This window comes from Aspergillus sydowii, assembly GCF_001890705.1.
Source record: "Aspergillus sydowii CBS 593.65 unplaced genomic scaffold ASPSYscaffold_9, whole genome shotgun sequence".
NCBI lineage: Eukaryota > Fungi > Ascomycota > Eurotiomycetes > Eurotiales > Aspergillaceae > Aspergillus > Aspergillus sydowii.
In genome coordinates, this window is record NW_024467867.1 from 334,042 (window position 1) to 357,627 (window position 23,586).

Here is a 23,586-nt window from a genome sequence, read left to right on the forward strand (position 1 = left end):
GCAAGAGTCCAGGCCCTTTACGGCATATCGGACATTTCCAGAGACTCTGAAATGAACGTGGGGGTTCTCTAGCTTCTGTTTCTTCCTCCGTATGTTCTCGGCGTGTTTATCACCGTGGTAGCCACACATACAGTCAACCGTAGTGCGTCTGGTAATTTCATCTTGATATATTGCACTGCGGTCAATCGCTTACTCTGTTCTACCTTTCGTGACACCATATCAATGACTACCTGCCCATAGAAAATAGCATAACTGCTGCGGGTCCAGATACATATTTGACTTGAAGAGGATACTTCCGCTCTTGCGAGTATCCATGTCCCTTACCTGAACAACCTTGACCCTGGCCGAGTGATAATTCTATTACTCTATTAACACACGGTAAGCCTGTCAGTCCTACCAGCTAATCATAGACAATGTCAATGCATTTCGAAAACCACACAAATCCGGTGACGGGCGCCACTTCAACGGGCCCCAACGGAGAGGCAAACATGCCGAAACAATCACAATCAGAAGACGACCCATGCGTGGTTGGGATGGCCTGCAGGGTCCCAGGTGCCTCCAGTCCGTCAAATCTCTGGGACAACATTGTCAACAAAGTCGATCTGCAGAGGAAGATGCCAGCGGACCGCTTCAAGGTCGATGCCTTCTACCATCCAGATGGAACGCACAAGGGAACGGTATGTGTCCCACCCAGATCTAATTTCAGACGTCATGCTGAAGTTCCACAGACAAATGCCAAATATGGTTACTTTCTTGATCAGGATCTGGGATTGTTCGACGCCGGATTCTTCAACATTTCTGGGAAAGAGGCGGAGGCAATGGATCCCCAGCAGCGCCTCCTGCTGGAGGTTGTTTACGAGGCTTTAGAAGACGGTATGCCATCATTTAGATCGCAAGCAGCTCTGAATAGTAGCTAACGCCATAATAGCCGGAATTACTCTGGACGAGATCCATGGATCCCTGACGTCCGTCTACTGCGGTTGTTTTACAAATGACTACAACGCGATGACAACCAAAGACCTCGAGTACTATCCCAAGTACACCGTAACTGGCACCGGTAACTCCATCCTCGCAAACCGGATATCCTACTTCTACAATCTACACGGACCCAGCGCGACCATCGACACAGCCTGCTCCTCCTCCCTGGTCTGTTTCCACCTCGGCGCGCAGTCCCTCCGCAACGCAGACGCAGATATCTCCATTGTCGTCGGGTCTGCTTTGCACTTTGATCCAAATATCTTCATCACCATGACGGATCTCGGCATGTTATCTACCGATGGCCGCTGCCGGCACGGCGACGCTGCAGGGAGTGGGTATGTCCGTGGCGAAGGTATCGCTGCAATGATCCTCAAACGAAAGAGTCGAGCCCAGGCAGACGGCGACAGTATCCGTGCTGTCGTTCGTGGAACTGGTGTTAACCACGATGGCCGCAAGCAGGGGATTACGCTCCCCTCTGCGCGCGCTCAGGCGGCTTTAATCAAGAGTACCTACGAACGGGCTGCGTTGGAACCTGCGGACACCAGCTACGTTGAGTGCCACGGAACAGGCACAAAGGCCGGCGACCCGAGAGAGCTCAGGGCTATCCATGATGTATTCTCCCGTGATCGTCTGGACACGCTGTACGTTGGCTCTGTGAAGACGAATATCGGGCATCTGGAGGGCGCGTCTGGGGTTGCGGGTTTGATTAAGGCCACCATGGCACTGGAGAGGAGGGTCATTCCGCCAAATATGCACTTTTGCACACCGAATCCTGAAGTGGATTTTGAGAAATGGAAACTTGAGATCCCAACGGAGTCTAAGCAGTGGGACCTGCCAGGGAAGGGTGTTCCTCGTCGCGCCTCGATCAACTCGTTTGGGTATGGGGGGACCAATGCACACGTTATTCTGGAAGAATACAATATCGAACCATCTCTCTCTCTTTCCACCTCGTCGTCGTCATCTAGTCTGCCACTCCCCTCTGAGCTGGCTGGAATGGTGGAATGCAGACCATATCTGGTGCCGTTGACTTCACACTCAGAGCGGGCAGGAAAGCAGTGGAGTGAAGTTCTTGCTACATACCTAAACAGCAGCAATATCAGCGTCGCGGATATTGCTGCCGCATTGTCATCCCGTCGGACAATGCACAGGTTCCGGTCATTCGCCATCGCGTCCGACATGGAAAAGCTGTTCGATCGGATCCAGGACCCTGTCCCAGGATCAGGCTGGAAGGGCAAACTCGACGTGGTGCAGCCGCGGATTGGCTTTGTATTCACCGGCCAAGGAGCGCAATGGTTTGGCATGGGACGCAGCCTGATTGAGAAGTGTCCTCTGTTCTTACAGACTCTGCAGAAATGCGACGCCATCCTGCAGGCTCTGCCGTCACATCGCCCAAGCTGGTCTGTGGTAGAGGAGCTGCAGAGGTCCCAGAATGACACCATGCTAGGACAGACAGAGTACTCACAGCCTATCTGCACGGCGATACAGCTGGCCCTGGTCGATGCTCTTGCGCAATGGGGGGTGAAGCCATCCGGCGTGGTTGGCCACAGTAGCGGCGAACTGGCTGCAACGTATGCTGCGGGTCTCTTATCCTTCGAAAATGCCCTAGTTGCGGCATACTACCGGGGCGTGCATATGGGCTCTGGTGCTGCAGCGCCCGGGTCTGTGCCTGGGGCGATGATGGCCGTTGGAATGGCAGAGACAGAAGTTACAGCGGAGTTGGAGCCGTATAGCGGTCGGATTGCCATCGCGGCGATGAACAGCCCGTCAAGCTTTACGGTGTCAGGAGACGAGGATGCAATCGTTGAGCTGCAGCAAATCCTCACAGAGAGGAAAGTGTTTGCTCGCCGGCTGCAGGTCGCACAGGCGTATGTCTTCTACCTTACTGGTGTTTTCTTTCCTTTTTTTTTTTTTTTTTAAGAATGTGCTGACAATATCAATATAGTTTCCACAGTCATCATATGCTCCCCCTGGCACCAGGATACAAGGAGGCCCTTGCTGCCTACCCTGGCTTCAGAGCAAACAAGAGCCGGTCTGCGATCATGGTATCCAGTGTGACGGGCAGATATGCAGACCCAGCCACCCTAGGACCGGACTACCTGGCAGCGAACATGACGGGCATGGTGAAGTTTTCCGATGCCCTGACTGAGCTCGTCCTGGATGAAGAGGACGAGCAGCGCATCGACGTTCTCGTGGAACTCGGCCCTCATCCAGCCCTCAAGGGACCTTCCAACCAGACACTAGACCAGCTGAAGTTGAAGCTCCCATACCTTAGCACTCTGGACCGGAAGCAGAATGCGTACGAAAGCCTTTTAGCAACTGCCGGTCAGTTGTTTGCTTTGGGATACCCAGTCGACCTTCAACGGGTTAACCAGAATCACTTCCTCGATACGACGGGCAGCGTGATTAGTATAGAGGCGCCACGACCAAAGATTGAACTGCCATCTTATGCCTGGGATCACCGTGATCGCTACTGGGCGGAGACCCGTCACATCCGTGAACATCGTCTGCGTCCAGCCCGCCATGCGATTCTGGGAGGACTGGTCCCCGGATCATTGGAGACTCGCCCTAGGTGGCGCAACTACCTTCGGACCTCTGAGATGCCCTGGCTTGTTGACCATTGCATCGACGGGAAGGTTATCTTCCCTGCGGCAGCCTATATCAACATGGCAATCGAAGCAGCCGCTACTATTAAAGACGGAAGCATCCGTGAATTCGAGCTTGCAGACGTATCTGGTAAGTTTCAGCGTAGGCTACACATATTTCTTGTGACATGACTGACTGCCACAGTGAAATCGGCCCTCGTCATCAGTGACAAGGACGTGGGAACAGAAACTATTGTCGAGCTGACACCAGCAGTCGAGTCTGCCGAAACTTCTTCGTCTATATGGAAGCACTTTGTCGTCCTCTCAGTCGATGAAGCCGGGAACCAGCGCGAGCACTGTACAGGCATGATCCGCGTTGAAGCCGGCCCTCCAGCAGCCCTTCATCAAAGCGCCATGGGCTCATCATCTGCTGATTCAATGCGCCGGCAGAGCTTCCGCAGTACAGATCGGATGCAGTATTATCGCCGCCTGCACTCAATGGGCCTGCAGTATGGCACCACCTTCCAGCTCGTAGCCGGCAACGTGGAAAGCGGAGATGGAATTGCCACGGCGCCGATATCATGGAGTCCTAGCATGTACTCCCATGAGGACAACGATCTGTGCATTCTACACCCAGCTCTGTTAGATTCTTGTCTGCATCCTGTCTTTGCTGCGGTCGAGGGCAAACTGGGTAGTGGCCTCAGCGCACCGTATGTGCCGACATTTGTGCGCTCCCTTCGCGTATCCGGTCTTTTGGACGAGTGGAAGAGAGCGGAAACAGGGTTCGAGTCGGAGGTATCAGTTGAAACGAGCACCCTCGGGCCACGCACAGCTACTAATGACCTCCGTCTGCACTCGGATGGGCAGCTGCTGCTGGATATACAGGGCCTCAAATTGACAAGTCTTGGGTCAAGCGCCGCGGATGAAACTAAACGGTCTCTGTTCTTTGGAACGCAGTGGAAGCCCATGTTTACTGCAATTGAACTGGCCTCTGAGATGGGATACAGTCTAGTGAAACTTGTGGAACTGTTTCTGCATCAATTTCCGAATAGCAGGATCCTACATCTCACATCGTGCGTGTCAGGTACGGAGGATATCCTGCCCGCCCTGAAGGGAGTCGGTGATTCAGAGAAGAGAAATATTGCACACTTGACCATCCTGCCAACAGATGGGATTTCTACCGAAGGCTTTGATGGGATAGTTAGTCGAGGAAATGGATTGGTGAGTGTTGTCAAAGACACAGAGGATGACTTTGACTTGGTCATTGTGTCTGGACCTGGTATCAACTTCCCGTCTATACCTGGACGGGTTGCCGAGAATGGATTCCTTATCTCGGCCTCTCCAAATATAACAGCCGACACGAGCAGCTTGTCCATTCTTTATTCGTCATCGGGGTTGCAGATATGGCAAAATAAACAGGTGACGAGTAACTATGCCGGCACCCTCACGATCGTGATGCCACCGAACCCTTCCCCGGAAACTCGAGAGCTGGCAACACTTATTGAATCCCAAAGGCATGGCCCGACATACCAATGTGAATTGCTGTCTCTCATTGAAGGCTCCAAGGACTTGCGTGGTGACATCGTCGTCCTCGCTAGTCTTGACGCAGACCTTTTCTTCGACCGAGACTTTGCCCGTGAACAGACATTCCAGGCTGCGCAGTCCTTGCTCACCAAGGACGGGCCTGGGAACATCGTCTGGCTTACTCGGGGAGGTCTAATGGAGATATCCTCCCCGGAACAAGCACTGGTATTAGGGCTTGCCCGCAGCGCGCGTAGCGAGAACCCAGAGCTTCGTCTGGTCGTGTTGGATATCGGTCTTTCGTCTGAGAGATCCCACACGGCCAGGGTGACATCTTCCTTACTGGATTCTTCGATTCAAGAAGACGAAATCGCTGAACGCGGCGGCGTCCTTCATATACCACGCGTCGTGGCCAGCGATGACCTCAACTCCAGGATCCCCAACGGCGTGCACAGTGAGCCAGCCATCGGGCCTCTCCATCAAGTAGACCGTCCACTTGCTCTCCGTATTGGCCGGCCGGGTCTGCTGGATACATTGATGTTCTGTGACGATACAGAGCTGACCAGTCGGTCACTACAGCCCGATGAGTTAGAGATTGAGGTCAAGGCATCCGCGCTCAACTTCCGTGACATCGCAGCCAGCATGGGCATCATCGACGACTTCAAGCTCGGAGATGAATGCGCCGGAGTTGTCCGTCGTATTGGATCCAACGTCCCAGCAGCAGACTTTGCTGTCGGTGATCGTGTCGTGGCCTGGCGTCCTGGACAGGGCGCGCATCGAACAATACTCCGTAACCCTGCCTGTCTCTGCTACAGGCTACAAGGGCAGATGTCTTTTGCTGTTGCGTCTTCAATCCCACTTGTCCTGACCACCGCGTACTACTCGCTAGTCGATACAGCCCGACTCCAGCAAGGGGAAACAATCCTCATCCATTCCGCAGCCGGGGGTGTCGGACAGATGGCAATCCAGATTGCCCAGAATATCGGGGCGACAGTGATAGCCACCGTTGGTTCGTCGGAGAAGCGAGTGTTCCTGGCCGAGACATACGGGCTCCCAGACTCGCATATTCTCTCCTCGCGCGACGACTCCTTCGTGGAGGGCATCCGTCGCCTCACAAACGGCAGGGGTGTCGACGTCGTGCTCAACTCTCTTGCTGGCCCTCTGCTCCTATCAACCTGGGCATCGATCGCCCCCTTTGGCCGCTTCGTCGAAATCGGAAAACGCGATATCCACCAGAACAGCCGCATCCCCATGGACCCGTTCCGCCGCAATGTCTCCTTTGCGAGCGTGGACATGATCACCGTCTTCGAACGGAACCAGTCTCTGGGTGCGCGCGTTTTCCAGGAGTCTTGCACCCTCGTCCATGAAGGCAAGATCCAGCCTCCTCAGCCGATCACTCAAGTTTCCTACGCGGAGGTCCAGCGCGCATTCCGGATGCTGCAGACCGGTGCAGCGAGTGGGAAGATCGTTCTCACGCCGGGGCAGGATGACCAGGTCCTCGTTGAGCCGCGCAGATTTCGTCGGAGACAGCTGTTTGATTCGGAGAGGACATACCTCCTTGTTGGTGGGTTGGGTGGTCTCGGCCGACGGCTCAGCGAGTGGCTGTTTCAACGTGGCGCGCGGCATATCGCCTTTTTGTCGCGCTCGGGGAAGAGTAGATCTGAAGCCCTTGAGACGGTTGACTGGCTAGAAGCTCGAGGTGTCAATGTCAGGGTGTTTGGTGGGGATGCAACAGACGCCAGCGTGGTCAATGATGCTGTGGCCCAGATAGAGGGCACTGCGTATCGTCTCGCCGGTGTCTTCCAGGCTGCCATGGTGCTTCAGGATGCTCCGCTGCCGCAAATGAGCTTTGCACAATGGCAGCGCTGTCTGGCTCCTAAGGTACGAGGTACCTATAATCTTCATAATGCCACTGCGGCATTGCCGCTGGACTTCTTCGTCTGCTTCTCTTCAGTGTCGGCTGTTCTGGGCTCCAAGGGACAAGCCAATTATTCTGCTGCCAATAGCTACCTGGACGCTCTTTGCGCCTATCGTCGCAGCCTTGGACTGGTTGGCACGACCATGAACGTCGGAATGGTGGTCGGCGTAGGGGCAGTGGCAGAGGACGAACAGCTGCAGACGGTGATGGAGCGGATAGGATATGACGCCGTGAATGAAGAGGAGCTCTTTGCCCAAATTGACGCGGCTGTGAGCTCGATACAGTCCCGGGACAGACTCGAACTGGTCGATGGTCGAGGCCGTGATGCTCACCAACTCATCACTGGCATCAACCTGCGCCGGCCGACATACTACTGGGCGAACGAGCCTCGTTTCCGGAATCTGTACGCCAATCATGACTTTTCGGGCTCCAGCGAGGGCAAGAGTAACAAGCTAGACATCATGGCTCAGCTGAGGGAGGCACCGGGCGAGACGGCACGCGTCGAGATTCTCACACTGCGCTTCCTCGAGAAGATTGCTGCCGTTTTGTCTGTTGACCAGGCCACGCTGCAGCCCAACCGCAGTCTTGGGGATTACGGTCTGGACAGCATCGTCGCAATTGAAATCCGCCAATGGTTCTTCAAGGCCGTCGGCGTGGAGCTGGCCATGTTTGATATCCTCAGCAGCCGGAGCATCCAAGCCCTTATCGAGAAAGTCGCCTCCGTGATGGTCCTGAAGAGCGAGGTTGAACCTACTTCAGCAACCAAGGCAGACTTGCAAAGCAATGCCAGGCCGACTGCCAATGGAGAGGATGGAGTGAGCAACAGTCTGCTTCCGGTAATTGACAATGCTTCGATGACGGATTTGTCTGTTATGGAAATCCCCATGTCCTCCTTCCAACGCCGCCTGTGGTTCATGCATAATCTGGCAGAGGATCCCTCGTTCCTTAATCTGCCTGTGGTCTTTCGGCTTCGTGGCCAGCCTAATCCAAACTTTGTCAAGGCTGCTCTGGAGGAGCTCAAGCGTCGGAATGAGATCCTTCGCACTGTCTATTCTGAGGGTGATGAGTTCTCCCAGCAGACGGTGCTGGATGACTGCTCTATTGAGCTTCCTTTGGAGGACTTCTCAATGTACGAAGACTCTGATGTCTTGCTGGACAAGTTTGTCAGATATCTCATGCAGAAGCCATTAGACATTGAAGACGGTGGAGTCATGGTCGCCGCGCTGGTTAAGCTCTCTGAGGCCAGACACGCCTTGGTTCTCGTCTTCCACCACATCTGCATCGACCGAGGGAGCAGCCAGTCATTCCTTGAACAGTTCACCGGCCTTTACGATGCTTTGCGCAGAGAGAGAAGCGTGGCATCAGTAGCTCAACCTGCAGTGAGCTACAGTCAATTTAGCATCTGGCACAACGCCCTCCTCCAGTCATCGGAGATGCATCCTAGTCTCGCCTTTTGGAAGTCCATCTACGAGCATCCACCAGCAACAGCGATGCAACTTCTCCCATTTGCAAAGACAGTCCGACCAGAGGTCAATGACTACCAGCGTCGTGTTCACCGGGCTACCCTGAAAAAGACTCTGTTGCAACGCATGAAGCGCATTTGTGCCCGGCTGCAAGTCACACCAGCGCAGTTCCTCATGGCTGGTCTCCGCGCATTCCTTTACAGATACACCCAGGAGGAAGATCTAACCATCCACCTCGTCGATGGCAACCGCCCTCACCCCGCTGTCAACGACACCCTTGGCTTCTTTGTCAACGTCGTTCCTGTTCGTTGCCAGGTAGACCATTCCGGCAGCTTTGAGGCCGCCCTGCGCCAAATCAAAGACATTGTCATATCAGCCTTGAAACATTCAAAGATGCCGTTCGACGCGATCGTGGATGCAGTAGGGGCCGCAAGGAGACCCTCTCATTTCCCCCTTGGCCAGGTCATCCTCAACTACCAGGTTCATGGGACCATACCCGTGTATTCCGCGGGGGACTTTGATATAACGGACGTCCAGGGCGATGACATCCCCACTGCCTGTGAGATCGGGCTAGAGGCTCTCGAGGATCCAAATGACGGTTTGAAACTTCGTCTGGAATACTCGAGCACGTTGTACGGAGACGATGATATGGATCGGTTCCTGGAAAATTTCGTGACCTTCTTGAGCAGCAGCATCTACGACTATCGCCAGCCGGTGGCCGAGGTCAACATGGTTGGATCGAAAGAGTTGGCCTTTTTAAAGCAACACATGTTTAATCTTAACGTTGTGCCCAACTCCTGGGAGAACATGCCTGTTGCCGAGCGCATTCTCGCCATCGCTCGACAATATCCAGACGAGGTGGCCGTGGAAAGCTCAGGCGCCAGCGACAGCCTGACATACGAATCTCTCGTCTCCCAGGCCTCTGACATAGCTCAATGGATTTTCAAGGCCGGCATTCAGCCCGCGAGCAAAGTGGCTATTCTCTCAAGACCCGGGCCAGCTGCAGTGGCTTCTATGGTTGGGACGCTATTTGCAGGCTGCGGCTTTGTGAATCTCGACCCTGATTTCGCAAAGGAGCGTCTGGCCTTTATGATAGCTGATTCAGGTGCTACACTTGTCCTGACAGAAGACAGACTGGAAGATACTGCTCGTGCACTTTCATCGTCTCCTGTGTTGGCCATAGGGCGTATCCCGCGCTCCGAGGCGATTGAAGCTCCTGTCCCAACGAAGGCGGACTTTCCATTCTATACTATCTATACATCTGTGAGTAGTCGAAACTTTAAATTTGGTTATTGTCCACTGTTATTAATGCAACCAGGGGAGTACCGGGACGCCCAAGGGCGTGGTACTGAGCCAATCCAACACGCAGCAGATGCTCAGCACGCTACACCACGACTACCACTTTGATCACAACGACCGCTTCCTTCACCATTCCTCAATCTCATTTGACTTGTCAATCGTCCAAATATTTTCCGCACTGACCTCAGGAGGCCGAGTGTGCGTCGCCAATGCCGAAATCCGCAAAGACCCGCTTGCTCTCGCAACTTATATGCAGGCGGCCCAGGTCTCCATCACATACTTCACACCAACGCAGTTCGCTCTGCTGATTGAGAACGCGGCGGATACTCTACAAAGCATGAGAAACTACCGCATTGCATACTTTGCCGGTGAGAGACTGCCCGTCCGCGTAGCAAAGGCTTTCTACGACCTTGAAACACCCGCCAGGCTGTATAATACATGGAGCCCGAGCGAGCTTGTGGTGCAGACGACAATCCAATACGTTGAATACCCGCAGGACGATACGGTGAATATCCCCATTGGGCTTCCAATGGCAAACACTCGCCATTATATTCTCGATGCCAATGCAAACCCGCTCCCCGCGGGCGTTGTCGGCGAGATTGTCGTCGGCGGAGCCCAGGTTGGTCTCGGATACATCGACCGGCCGGACATCAACGAGCGGGCATTCCTCCCTGACCCGTTCTGTGTGCCGGAGGACTATGACCGTGGCTGGGGCCGTATGTTCAGGACCGGTGACCGTGGGCGTTTCCTGCCGGACGGTCGTCTGGAGTTCCATGGACGCATTGCCGGCGACAAGCAAGTGAAACTGCGCGGTTACCGTGTTGACCTTGGTGAGGTTGAGCAGCGAATATTCGCGGAAGCAAATAAAAATGATGAGAGGGAGAAGGGGGCAGCTGAGCTGGCTCTTGTCGACCTTGCTGTCGTTGCGCGACCAGTAGCAGTGGAAGTGCATGAGCCCGACGACACCGCTGATGACAGGCAGTTGATTGCTTTTGTTGTACCTCGAGCTCCTCCTTCTCCTGCCGAACAAGCAGCCTTTGCGCTTCGGCTGAATCAGATGGCGGGCCGGCATTTGAATGCCTACATGCTGCCCAGCGCATATCAATTTGTGGAGAAACTGCCTACGACTATCGGAGGGAAGGTCGACATGCAGCGCCTGTTGAAGTGTCCCCTGAATCCTGTATTTCCAGTTGAAGAACGAGTCATTTCAAAGGCTGCTCCGGCAGCAGGGCAGGCTGACGATGCAAATGGTGCTGTTCTGAAGGTCGTAATCCAGGGCTTCCGCCAGATCCTCAAGCTGCCGTCAACACGACCAGTTGGGCCAGACGACAGTTTCTTCGCCCTTGGGGGACACAGTCTCCTCTTGATGCGTCTGCAGGCCCGGCTCAAACGAGCTCTAAAGAGGCCACTTGCCTTGAATCCGATGTTCAAAAGCCCTACCCCAGCGGGGATAACGCACCTCCTTGTCGGGGGCAGCTCATCCTCTCCGGTTAATCTCGGGTCTCAGCCATCAGACACCGTTTCCATTGACTGGGCGGCTGAGACAACCCTTGAGAAATCGTTCAAGCCGTCCACTGTCAATATCAAACCTTCTCAGGTTACCTCTATACTTCTGACCGGCGTGGACTCCTTCATTGGTGCGCACATGCTGGCCACCCTCCTCGAAGACACCTCGATAGACAACATCTACATACTCGGAACTCAGAGACTACTCGAAATGGCTGATGTCCATGGCTCCCTTGACCGTTACCACCTCTCTGACCTCCTGCCACCTCGCGAGGACCTCGACCTCCGCATCCATATCGTACCAGGAGCCCTCGTCTCGCCGCATTTCGGCCTCTCGCCCGCGGCATTCCGTCAATTGGCACGCAATGTGCAGTCCATATACCATCTAGGCGGCTACGTCTCACTCCTACGCCCCTACGACGATGCCCTCCGCAGCGCCAATGTCTCCCCTGTCCACGACATCATCCACCTAGCCAGCCTGGGCCGCACAAATACACACATCCACCACCTCTCCACCTGGTCTGTTCCCCATCTCCAGACATGGTCTACCACTACTACAACCACTACACCCGCAGCCAGCGCTATAACAGCAGACGAAACCAGCGCCGCCTACTTCACCCCTGAATCTTCCGATCGTCTGGGCTACTTCAAGTCCCGCTGGGCCGCAGAGATGCTCATGGGCCATGCCGCAGACCGTGGATTTGCGGTGTCTATATACCGCGCCTCCGCCGCAACTGGAGACTCGCGCACTGCTGTACCTGAACCAAACGACGACTTTATCCGCACCATGGTCGTTTCTATGCTGCGCGCTGGCGCTATCCCGCAGCTTCCACATTCTGATGCTGAGACTGAGACTAAGCGCCCATTTGTTGTGGACTTTGTCCCGGTTGATTATATCACGAATGGGATTCATGCGCTGGCGATGCGTCGTGGACTACAGGGACGCGGAGACAATTCGCATCTTGTTGCTGATACTGGTGCTGCTATTTACCATCTCTCCAACCCATCGCCACTCCCTATTACCCAGCTGCCGGCGGTTACAAAGGAAATCTTTGGGCGGAAGGGACGAAGCTTGCCCGTGGATGAATGGTTCGACGCAGTGGCGCAGCTGGATACGGCGCCTGAGGCACAGGTGCGGTGGGCCGTGCTGAAAGAGTACTTTGATTTGGGACATTCTATGTTTGCACTGGAAACTGCAAAGACGAGGAGTGTTCTTGGGGAGTTGGGGGTTGCTGGTTGTGAGAGTGTTGGTGTGGAATACCTTAGGACGATGCTGGAGCGTGAAGGGTAGAGCTGGTTTGTTTATCATCAGGATATATTATTTGCTTTCATTGTATTATGCCAGTGGGTGGAAATATAGTTTTGATGGTTTTATTATGTTTCTGTAGAATTGGAGTGGTGGAGAAAGATGATTCATTAAGCGAAGCGATCGACCGGGTAGAAATACCGGGATCGGACTAACTATCCGCCGTGCGAAACATGAGTATCACCACAGACATGGGGTCGAACAAGAACATAACGGCCTCGTTAGCCATAAGTATAAAGTAAAATAATAGAAGGGCTTAGACAACAATATCTTTACCCATGGGTGAAATATTAGACGTAGCTGAAATATTAACTAGACAGCATAAACTTAACAAGTATCAGATATTTTAAATAGGATAAGTATAGCAATAAATTAAGGGGTAATAATATAAACTAGTGAACTAGGGATTATAATCTAGGTTTTAAAGTACTTTAAAGTTAATAATAGCTTTTTCAGTACCAGTAAGGTTCTCTCTTTATATCTATTTATTATATTCANGGCTATAACCTAGCCAGCGAATATAGTATTCAAGAAAAAGAGTGTGTTTGCATCTATATAGATAAATTTATTAATCGACAATATACTTAATATTATAGCAATCAGTATCTTCCAGGAAACAGGTATTGAATATTACGGGAGAATTGATTATTTTATATTTATATAGATTAGTGGTTAACGGCGCGGGTTCCAGTTAAGTAATAGAGATAATAGGATATATATTCTATAAGTCAGGCAGATTAGTTAGCTTATAGGCTAAATGGCTGATATAATAAGTAATAGTAAACAGGCTAGTATAGCAAGGATCTAACTTTAAAGAAATACTAACAGTACCCGGTAGATTATAGCTCTTATAGAGATAAAGGTAAACTTAGGATTTAGATTTAAAGAATATAGGCGTATGATGCTTATTATAGACTCGCTTTATTTATATAGAGGCAAACTTATAAGCTTCTTCCGCGTTAAAATGGGAGCTGAAATCTTATTTAAAAAATTGTTAAAGAGCATTCCAGGAGGTTTGTAAATCTAGACTAAACAGCAGATAATAAGGTATCTTATTTATAGTAATACTACATGAACTATTGATTATAGTAATTATACTGGGTAGAAGACTTAGCTAAATATAGTAGCCAGAGATACAGCCATGATAAAATATTATTTTAATAACTTAAATAATCCTTTCAGATTGACTGTCAGTTTGTAGGTGGTAGGCGGTAGCATGGTACCAAGTCATGTTAGTAACTTTATATATCACTTTCCAGAATCTAGAGATAAAGATTCTGTCTCTATCTAAAATAACACAGCGTGGCATACCCCAATCATGCAATTAAAGGTATTTTATAGTAAGGGTTCCCCATGTCTCTGCGTCAAACATGGAATAATCTAGTAGAAGACTAATATATTTTATAAATTTATCTATAATAATAAGTAGTTTATTAAGACCAGGCTTATCTTTATATGCAGCACGAGGAATACCGTTAGTATTATAGATATTCAGCGGGAGAGCAATAATAAAATCTATAGTAAGAGTATTAAAGAGTACTGGAACAGTATTAATAGGCTGAAGATTACTATATAGTTTATATTTCTGCTCAATATTCGTGTTGCAGGAAGGGCAGTATTTAATATATTTCTTTAATAACTTCTAACCTTTATATAGTGCTAAGCCTTGCATGTTCTACGCGCATTTCTTAAATCCTTAATAGTTATATTAATTATATATTATGCTAAAGACATCCTTCGCTATTACGCGGGGAATATACAACCAAGGTTCGCTAATAATAATAGGATTACCGTCAGGGTTATCAGTAACTTCGCGGTACTTCATATAAAGTAAATCATCTTCTATAAAGTAGAGAAGCTTAACTTCAGTATTATTCTTATCCTTCAAGGTATTAATAATCAGTACAGCTTGGTAATTATTAGGATATTTATTCTTTAGCTATTATTTAAACTTATCTAATAGCTCAAGAGATATTAATACAGTATAAGCACAGAGACTATCTAGATCCAGCGGAGTTCCTGTATTATAACTACAGGCTAGTTTAGTATTTTACCTACAGGTAAAATTTAAGGGCAGGCGTGATAAGGTATCAGGAACAACATTTACTCTTCTAAGTTTATAATAAACAGTAAGCTTAAACTGCTGTAGGTATTAACTGGTATATACTAGATAATAATTTAGATTTTTAACAGTAACTGATTAAAATAAGGATTACTTTAAAATACTAACTGTAGATAAATAATCAGTATAGATAATTATAGGATGCTTTAATAACTTAATATAATAGTGAACCTTACAGACTGCCCAGATAAAATAAGAAACTTCAAGTTTAGTAGGCTAGTAGTTATACTCCACGCTTGTAAGTAGGCAGCTCAAGAATAGAATAGACAGAACTTTTATTTATATAGGAGGAATAGAATAATCAGGATACTTATCTCTAATATAGTATATTATAACTCCGTGTGCAGCATAGGAAGTATTAATATTAATATAGAGTTATTTTTCAGGATTAAAATATAAAAGGAACTAGGGATTACAGAATTTATTTTATAGATCAGTGAATAATAATAGTTCAGCTAGGGTAGATTCAGCAACTATAGTATACTTCACATACTCAAGATAAGCACAGCCTTTTAAAGGGCCGCTCTTCAAGAGCTTAGTTTTATATAGTTATAATAGTTCACTTCAGGCGGTATAATATTTAATTTAGTGTCAGAACCAGCCAGTTAACCTAAGGTAGTACTCTAGGTCTTGCAGAGTAGTAGGGAACTTTAATAATAGTATAGCTTTAAGTTTTTCAACAGGTGTTATTAAACCTAGGGTATTAATTCTTTAACCGAGTAATTAAATAGAAGGGAAACTAATAAATACCTTTACAGGTTCAAGCTTAATATTCAGGTCTTATAAATACTGGAATACAAGGCTTAGGTAATTCAGATATTTATCAAGTATAGTAGAGGCAATGATAATATTATTAATATAGGCGCGTGTCAAGGGTAGGAGAAATAGGTAATGGTCAGGTAGGGAATCTGTCTCGAAAGGGTGACGGATCGACTAGGAATCATGAATTGACATCGACTAATCCTTGCTCTTCCCAATTACTGGGGACTCGCAAGATAATAAGATAATTAGAATAGTAGATACAGTAATAATGAAGTCATAGGATCGAGAGTCATGAGGTCATATGAATTAGATCTTTGCAGGGTGCCCCTGATACCCATTCGGGAGTGTCCCGACTATACTACAAAGACTGGGTATCCTGAAGATATATATATAGTAGCAAGGTCTAGCTTTCCAGTATTATATAAAGGGTTCAGGGTTTTATTAATTACTACTTAATCCTTTAGAGATATATAATAAGCTTTAGATTTCAGAATCTAACATTCCCATCCTTCTTTTATTGGAACTTGCATCTATTAGGACTGAGGAATATAAGTAATTAAATTAGTATTAGTATTAGAACCCTAAATATTAAATAAAAAAATAAGTTTAGCAAAACGGGATACAGCTTCAGGATTTTTTATATAAATAGTAACTCCTCCAGGTAATATCTTCATGTCTTTTAACAGTATATTACTTTTATTAAGTAGTTCAGAGGCGTTACAGCGGGTGTTTAATAATAGTTCAGTTTCAGTAGATATTTTGTAGGCATTAATAAAAGATTATCTAATATACTAATAGTAAAGGTGATCTGAACCAGCCTGTAGTACAGCACGGGCTATATCCAGTTTAGGTTTAGTATCAAGGGGTTCCTGGAGAGTAGAGGATTGCGCCAGGGCGAGTCCTACAGCTTCAGATCCTATTAAAAATAAGATATGAATTCAGTATTGTTAACACTGCCTAGATACTAATAGCTAGATAAAACAACCGGTTCTAATATAGGATTAGATACTTCTATAAAAAAGAACTTATTATTAACTAGGTAGCTGTAGTATTAAAAAGTAGGTAATACCTTCAGTTCAAAGATCAGGTCTCGATCGGGTAGTAGAGACTTTGTGGATACTGGGATCTTAGCTTTTAAATATAGAGATACTTTAATTTTTATTATTAAATAGACCTTGACAGGGTTTACTCAACCATTAATTTAGCAGTAAACTGAGATAGTTATATTCTAATAGAAATAAATAGTGGCGCACTGGTGTCTAATATTAATAGTAATACCTTCATGATCTATAGTTTCAGTTCTGATGAGCAGCTTAGCAGTGATATCTGCTATATAGATAGATATAGTAATATATCTGAATATAGGTATATTACTATCTTTATTCAGTGAAGAGGGGAAGTAAAGGTAGAAATTTATATAAAGGCTAGACTCATGTTTTAAACTAATACTATTAATAGTGATTGTTTTGGTTGCCTGTTTAATCTTGATATTCAGGATAGAGTAAAGGAAGTCTGTATTCCTAACTAACCAGTAGTAGCCAGTATCAAGATAGATTTCTTTATAGGATTTAGTAGTATTCAGTCTAACTAGGGCAGTAGCAGATCTCCAAGTTTATAAAGTATCTATACCAGGTAAACCTTTAATATTTAATTTAATAATCTTTATATTAGTAAAGCTTGTAGCAGGGATAGTTTAATACACGCATGTAGACTGCCTGCTGCAAGGTAGGTGCTTATAAAGCTTGTTATTTAACTCAAAGACTTTAGAGCAGTGGAAGCAGGTAATAGAGTATAGTTTTTTACCCGTGAGTAGGTCTCTAGTATTAACCATAGTTGAAATTCCTTGCTCTTTTAGTTTAGTATTAATATAGTATACTTCAGTAAAGCTAGCGGAGGTTTTATTTTCTTTATTATCTAAGTAGATAGTCTTAGTAGTTCTGACTTCAGGTTCTCTATAGTAGGCAGGGTATTCATTATTCTATAGGATAGGAGACTCAGTGAAATAGGCAGGATAAGTATTAGTTCTAGGGAAAGTATATATAGGTTTAATATTCTAACAGGCAGATTTATCCCAGGTACTATACCCAGAATCTGTAGTAGGCTGCTCAGCAAGATAGATATTTATTTAATTCTAGAGTTAATATAGATTTTAAGAACTGCTATTAAAGTTAGAGTTAGTATTAGTATTAGAGTTAATATTGGAAGCATGATTAGTATTATTTATAGAGGGCCTATGGTGTAGAAACCTATTATTATTGGTTTGGTAGATTAGACAGGCATAGCCTTGTACTTAGTACAGGCGATCTTATAAGTATTATAGTAACAGTAAGTATAGAGGATATTAGTACTGTAGACTAATAGAGTATAGCTAGTACTGCTGCCTGAAGAGCTAGTATAGCAGGCGACTATAATATTAATTAGTATTATAGTTCGACCAACAGCCATAGTGATTACTATTAAAATTCCCTTACTGGAGGTGCGAGTTCCGGGGTCTATTATTTCTAGGTCTATTATAATTACTATTATAGTTCAACAAACGACTAGCCTTCCTACTATTATACTTAGAGGTTAAATTCTACTATAGGTGTTACTTTTAATCAAGAGTCTCAAGAAAGGTTCTAAGTATGATATCAGCTTCAGGTTCAGGTACATGCTGTTAGAGGTTCGCGTCAAGACAGTTCTATATTATAGATATCTAGTTAAACTGGTTATTAATTTTAGTGGCGCGACAGTACCGAATAATATCTTCAGCAAATGCCTGGGCTGTCTTACTAGCATAAATATCTATATAGATATAATNCATTCTATAAAGCTTTTAAAGAGCCTGTTAAGGATTTAGTTTAAAATATTTAAGCAGGTACAGGATCCAACCCTCCTCGAGTGGTATAGTTTAAATAGTAACTTTCTCAAGGGTATTAAGCTGGGAGATAAATTATTAGATTATAGTACTATAAAAGCAGGCTTGAAAGTTAACCTTAATTAAGTCTTTACCTTTATAGAGTACTACATCGCGGATCTAATTAACAAAGATATTAATATCTTTATAATATATAATATTATATATATGTTTCATTGAAACGTTATCCTGTATATCTGGCTAAAAGTATCTGATATTATCAGTTTCCTATATTCTAGTAGTGTTTGCAGCTTCAGGAGCAGGAGTATTAGCATTATTATTAGTATTACTATTTATATTATAAGGGGAATCACAAGGGATGTTACCCTTATTATTAGATAGGTCCTTATTATCAGGTAATCCGCTGCCACCGGTAGTAGTTTAGTGATGACTACAGGTGTGGTTTATAGAGTATTAGTGTAGGTCTATCTTAAGTTTATTAATATAAGCGTTAACAGCAGCTTGATTATTTTATATAGAAACTTATATTTACTAAAGCATCCGCATAAGATCTTGCAAGGTGGGTTTAGGGCCTGGATTTACACCTGCAGGCGGGTTTGCAGAACTGCCTATATATAAAGTAGAGGGTTCAGGGTTATAGCTGTGGCTAGGCCCAGTATTTAATATTATATAAGTATTTAACATGGTATTAGGGTCTGATAGCAAGCTTGTAGACTAATAGTGAGCTTGCTTCTGAGTTTGATAAACTTAAGACTGATATCGGAGGCGAGCTTCAAGTTCAGTACTAAAGTTAAAAGAAGATCTGATTAGAGGATTAACATGAGGTTTAAACTAGAATTATTCAGTCAGGTAAAAGGCTTTAGCTAGGTTAAACAGTTAAGTACTGATAGTATTATTAGGACTAGCTTCAACACTATATATTTCACCTGTAGTTAGAATAGGCTCAGCCCTTAGGGAAGCAGGGGGGTCGAAGGATAGATACCTCTAAGTATTTAATAAAAGAGAGGCTTGATAAACTCTAATCAGGTAAACTATAGGAGGAGTATTTAGAGAGTCTGATAATTTAGACCTTGACAGAGGAGTAGAAGGTATAGATACAGGCAAAGGTATACTAGTAGTAGTACTAATAGGTTCAATATTTTAGTAGGGTTAATCTTCAGGAATAACAGCCTTAGCTTTGCCTTTTCCTGAAGTATAGGAGGCACGTGAGGAAGAGATCGACGAGGTATGTAAATAAATACTAAGAGGATGTATCAGATTCACTTTATTTACTTCTAGAATATCTATTAATCTGATCTACTCTAGGTATTCAGGACACCGATTATAACACGTGCTCTTAATTAAGTAATAGAACTCGTGGACAGCTGTATTAATTATAGGACAGTTAATTTCCTATAAAACAGGATATTAGTAAGTCTTTTCAGAAGTAGGAGAAGCAGTATATATAGTAATAAATTTAGTAAGATAGATTGTACAGGTTTTAAATTACTAAGTATAAAGGTTTAGCAAGATCCTATAAAATACTTAAAGTTAGTATCTAAGTTCAGCAAGGCAGAGCTCTAGCTTTACTAGTATTAAAGTAAGCTATAAAATACAGGAAACAGATATTAAAGGATCAGGGTATAAGATTTTATTAAATAGGAGTTAATTCTGATAAAGCTAAAATAGAAATCTATAAACTAGTAGCGGGGTTTAATAAAAATAGATAAAAATAATAGATTCAGGAATAGAAGTAGAGTAATATAATAGTAAAACTAGTACAGAACATGCCAGAATAGCAGAAATAGCAGAAAAATACACAGAATTTAAGTAATACTTCAGATAAAGCTTAGGACAGATAGAAATCAATAAATTTCAGTGAATAATAATATTTAGATGCCCTGGTTAATAGGACATGCTACTATATCTGTAGAATTAGAGTAATGGAGAAAGATGATTCATTAAGTAAAGTAATCGACCGGGTAGAAATACCAGGATCGGACTAACTATCCGCCGTGCGAAACATGAGTATCACCACAGTTTCCTGGCTGTTTACATCCACCCGCACCGGTATCTTTGGCGAAACTATAAAATGAAAAATTGTAAATGGTTTCATTATTGTATATCAATTATTACTTCGCCGAAATGAAATTCGCTAGCAAAGAATTAAATAGTAATCGTAACAACCTCCCCAATATACGGACTCTTCCCGCTGGTCTTTACCAAATACTCAAAAACCCAGCGCCCAACATCCTCCCGCGAAATCGTATAACCAACAGCAGGACTCTTCTCAACACCAACCCTAATCTTGCTCAGATCACCAACACTGGCTCCGTCCGTCAATAGACTGGGCCGCACAATCACATGTCCCCCAAGTATATCCTTGCCATTATCAATAATAATCTTCTCCATAGCCTTCTTGTCCTCGTGCGGGACTTTCAGCATCCAGTGATACATGGGAATCATGGCAATCGGGAGATCGCGCTGGATATCGCTGATTCCAGTCGTGCTGAGGGCAATGAGTAATGGTTTCTTTTGTTGCTCGGCACTCCTGTTGACCTCGTCCACGGCCGTGATGATAGTCCGCATTGCGTCCTGGCAGATAGTCGGATTATCCAGAGTAGGCGAGAGGGGGTTGCTGAAAAGCAGCTTTCCGCCAATACCAGAGACAATAATACCAGCAAGCTCAGAACCAGGGTTTCCCATCTGGATTGTCTGTTTGATGGGCTCTAGCTCTGTTGCTGTACCAGAGACGATGGTTAGGTTTGCGGTGATGGTTGACTCCGGCACGCCGCGCTGTGTAAGCAGGTCACGGAGCTTGGATGGAGTTCGGGCTACTGTTAGATATTAACAACAATATCCTTATGCTCTCTCTAGACTTGTAATGAATGGACAGGGTTGGTATACGTACAAGCAGCACAGCGGTATCCAGCCTCGAGGGCCGGAGCCAGACAGGATATAGTGCTCCCACCTGTAGCACCGAAGAAGGCGATGGTTGGCTTAGGTGACGACATTGTTAAGGGTTTTTCTTGGATGTATTTGGGAAAGAAATAGTTGCAGACAATGGAATAATCCAGCTGGAAGACCTGGGGCTGGTCATCTATATAGAATGTGCGAAAGTCTCCGTCTGCAGACGGAGCTTTTTACGCACCTTCATTGGTTGTATGTTAAGTCTTGGCATCATTGATTACCCCACTACGAGGCTGAGTTTAGGCGGGGCCAGAAACGGTTCTGTTGACCAATTAGAAACCTGTTCACAGTCACTCTCGCATTGACAATGAAGCCGCGATATATGTCATAGTTTACCAGTAGATGCAGGCTGAAATACACATTGGCAAGTTTATTAATTGCTGCTAGTCATCTCATCATATGACCCGTGGGTATATAGGAAGAGTATACAAGCCCATTTGGGCCGAGTTCTTACCGCATTGCTCAACCAGAAAAGAAAGACTGCATCTAGGGCGCGATAATACTCGAATGAGCTCAGTAGGATTAAGGTCGGGATTATCATACGATTGCCGTTCTCGCGGGCAAAGTTATCAAAATAGCCATGCTTTTGTAAGGACTCTCTCTCTCTCTGCTAGAGAAGGGTCCAGATAAATAGCCTTGATTAACAGTCTAGATCAGGTGGAAGGAGACAGGTTGGCTAGGATTTACCAGATAAAAAGGCTAGCACACTTTACATGACTAATATAGAGAAGTCAGGGGCATTCCATGCGATGTTCACAGCAAACCTGATTATGCCTTGCGTGTATGGTTAGAAATATGGAAACCGGATAACAATCGAAACCTAGTATACACGTAACTATGAACGCCGAACTGGTATAGTACATTACAGCCTAGGCTAGATTATACAAATAATAAATCAGTCAAGATACCTACCACGGCATGATCATTGCAGCCCCCAGCACCATGGCCGCCGCCCAGATAGCAACCACAGAGCCGATACCATCCCACGCCGACGGCCGCACACCGAGTCTACCGGCAGCATTGGACGGAGTCTCACTGCTGTCACTCCCGTCCGTAGCGGCCGCTGCCGTAGTGGCAGCCTGCAGATCCGACCCATGGTGCAAGAGGGTGATGACAGGCGCGTAGTGAATCCCGCTGTAATAGGTCTGATCCTCACCCTCTAGGCTCGTGGTGTATGTTTCTGTTGTGAGGTGGGTTGCCGTGATGGCGTCGTAGGTGGCAACACGGGTTTCCCCCCGGCTGCGATCGGTGTAGGTGTAGGTCGATGTGCCGTGCTCGTAGTTCATTGCTGTATAGACCTCGCAGCCATAAGTGGGCGTGTAGTCTTTGACGACGGAGTAGCAGTATCCGCTAGAGTCCGCGGTCATGCCGCTGTGGAGTGGTTAGTTCAATTGCGCATTTGAGTAACAGGGCTAGAGACACACTTGGGGCAGCACAGCGCCATTGTCTGCTGGGGCTCTAGAATATCCTTCATCACCGATGCCGGGTCTTCGTAGCCGTAGTAGTACATATTACCCGTGGTATATCTGGTCACTGTAGTTGTCGTAGCAGGCGACAAGATGCCCGATGAAGTCAGTGTGCTGCTGGCGTCGCGGGCAGCCATGCCGATCGTCTCCCATCCAGAGGGACAATCGAGACCTGGGGAGTAGTACACGCCATAACCTGTCCAGTCGATGAGCGTACTCAGGTATTCTTCGACCTCATCCACTGTCATTCCGGTCACAGCCGGGGAAGTAGTGGTGGATGCCGGCGTCGTTGTAGGCATACAGTTGCTGTAATAATTGAACTCGGACGTGCACTGGGCGGCAAATTTGGGGACGAGATTGCCGCCAGTAGGATTAACGTAGCCGACTGCGATCCGGTCGGGCGCAGTGCATCTTGGGGCTGGGGTGAATGTCGTGGTAATGGGACCCAGGTTGGAGAATGTGTACCAACCCGCGAGGACTGAGGCGTTCATGCCGTTCATGGTTGCGGCCCAGAAAGATGAAATCCTAGAGGATTATTAGTATTATTACAGAATACAGATTGGGGTTGCAATCGAGCGGAGAAGACCCCTTTATAATCCCACCATGAGCCACAGGCACACTGCAACAGGCACGGTCGACCTCGCTTCCAGCGCATTCCGAGCCAACAACGGGTGGACTCGTCTGAATGAGGCTTGAAATGCAATCTCCGAACTCGCTAAACTGCTTGGCAGGGACCAAACTCTTGTTCGGGGTACAGTCTCTTGATCCGCCTTCCTTTCTGGATAGATGTTGGTTGCTTCTTTCCGGGGATCGGGCATTCACGAGTACAATATGGATAGCTCGACCTTAATTTGCTA

The 23,586-nt window shown here is 46.6% G+C and overlaps 3 protein-coding genes across 3 annotated transcripts; 1 reads left to right on the top strand and 2 right to left on the bottom strand.

Annotated features, from left to right (window-relative positions):
* Nucleotides 1-488: 488 nt before the first annotated feature.
* Nucleotides 489-12,558, top strand: ASPSYDRAFT_156863 (uncharacterized protein; the record flags this gene model as incomplete). Its single annotated transcript, XM_040842600.1, has 6 exons — nt 489-677; nt 729-873; nt 929-2,843; nt 2,921-3,711; nt 3,766-9,725; nt 9,781-12,558. 6 exons carry the CDS (start codon nt 489-491, stop codon nt 12,556-12,558), a joined length of 11,778 nt encoding a protein of 3,925 aa, XP_040700212.1.
* A 7,901-nt stretch (nt 12,559-20,459) lies between these two features.
* On the bottom strand, nt 20,460-21,307 carry ASPSYDRAFT_91667 (NAD(P)-dependent oxidoreductase; the record flags this gene model as incomplete). Its single annotated transcript, XM_040852525.1, has 2 exons — nt 20,460-21,130; nt 21,205-21,307. 2 exons carry the CDS (start codon nt 21,305-21,307, stop codon nt 20,460-20,462), a joined length of 774 nt encoding a protein of 257 aa, XP_040700213.1.
* An 864-nt stretch (nt 21,308-22,171) lies between these two features.
* ASPSYDRAFT_91668 (uncharacterized protein) lies at nt 22,172-23,229 on the bottom strand (the record flags this gene model as incomplete). Its single annotated transcript, XM_040852526.1, has 2 exons — nt 22,172-22,634; nt 22,688-23,229. 2 exons carry the CDS (start codon nt 23,227-23,229, stop codon nt 22,172-22,174), a joined length of 1,005 nt encoding a protein of 334 aa, XP_040700214.1.
* Nucleotides 23,230-23,586: the final 357 nt, after the last annotated feature.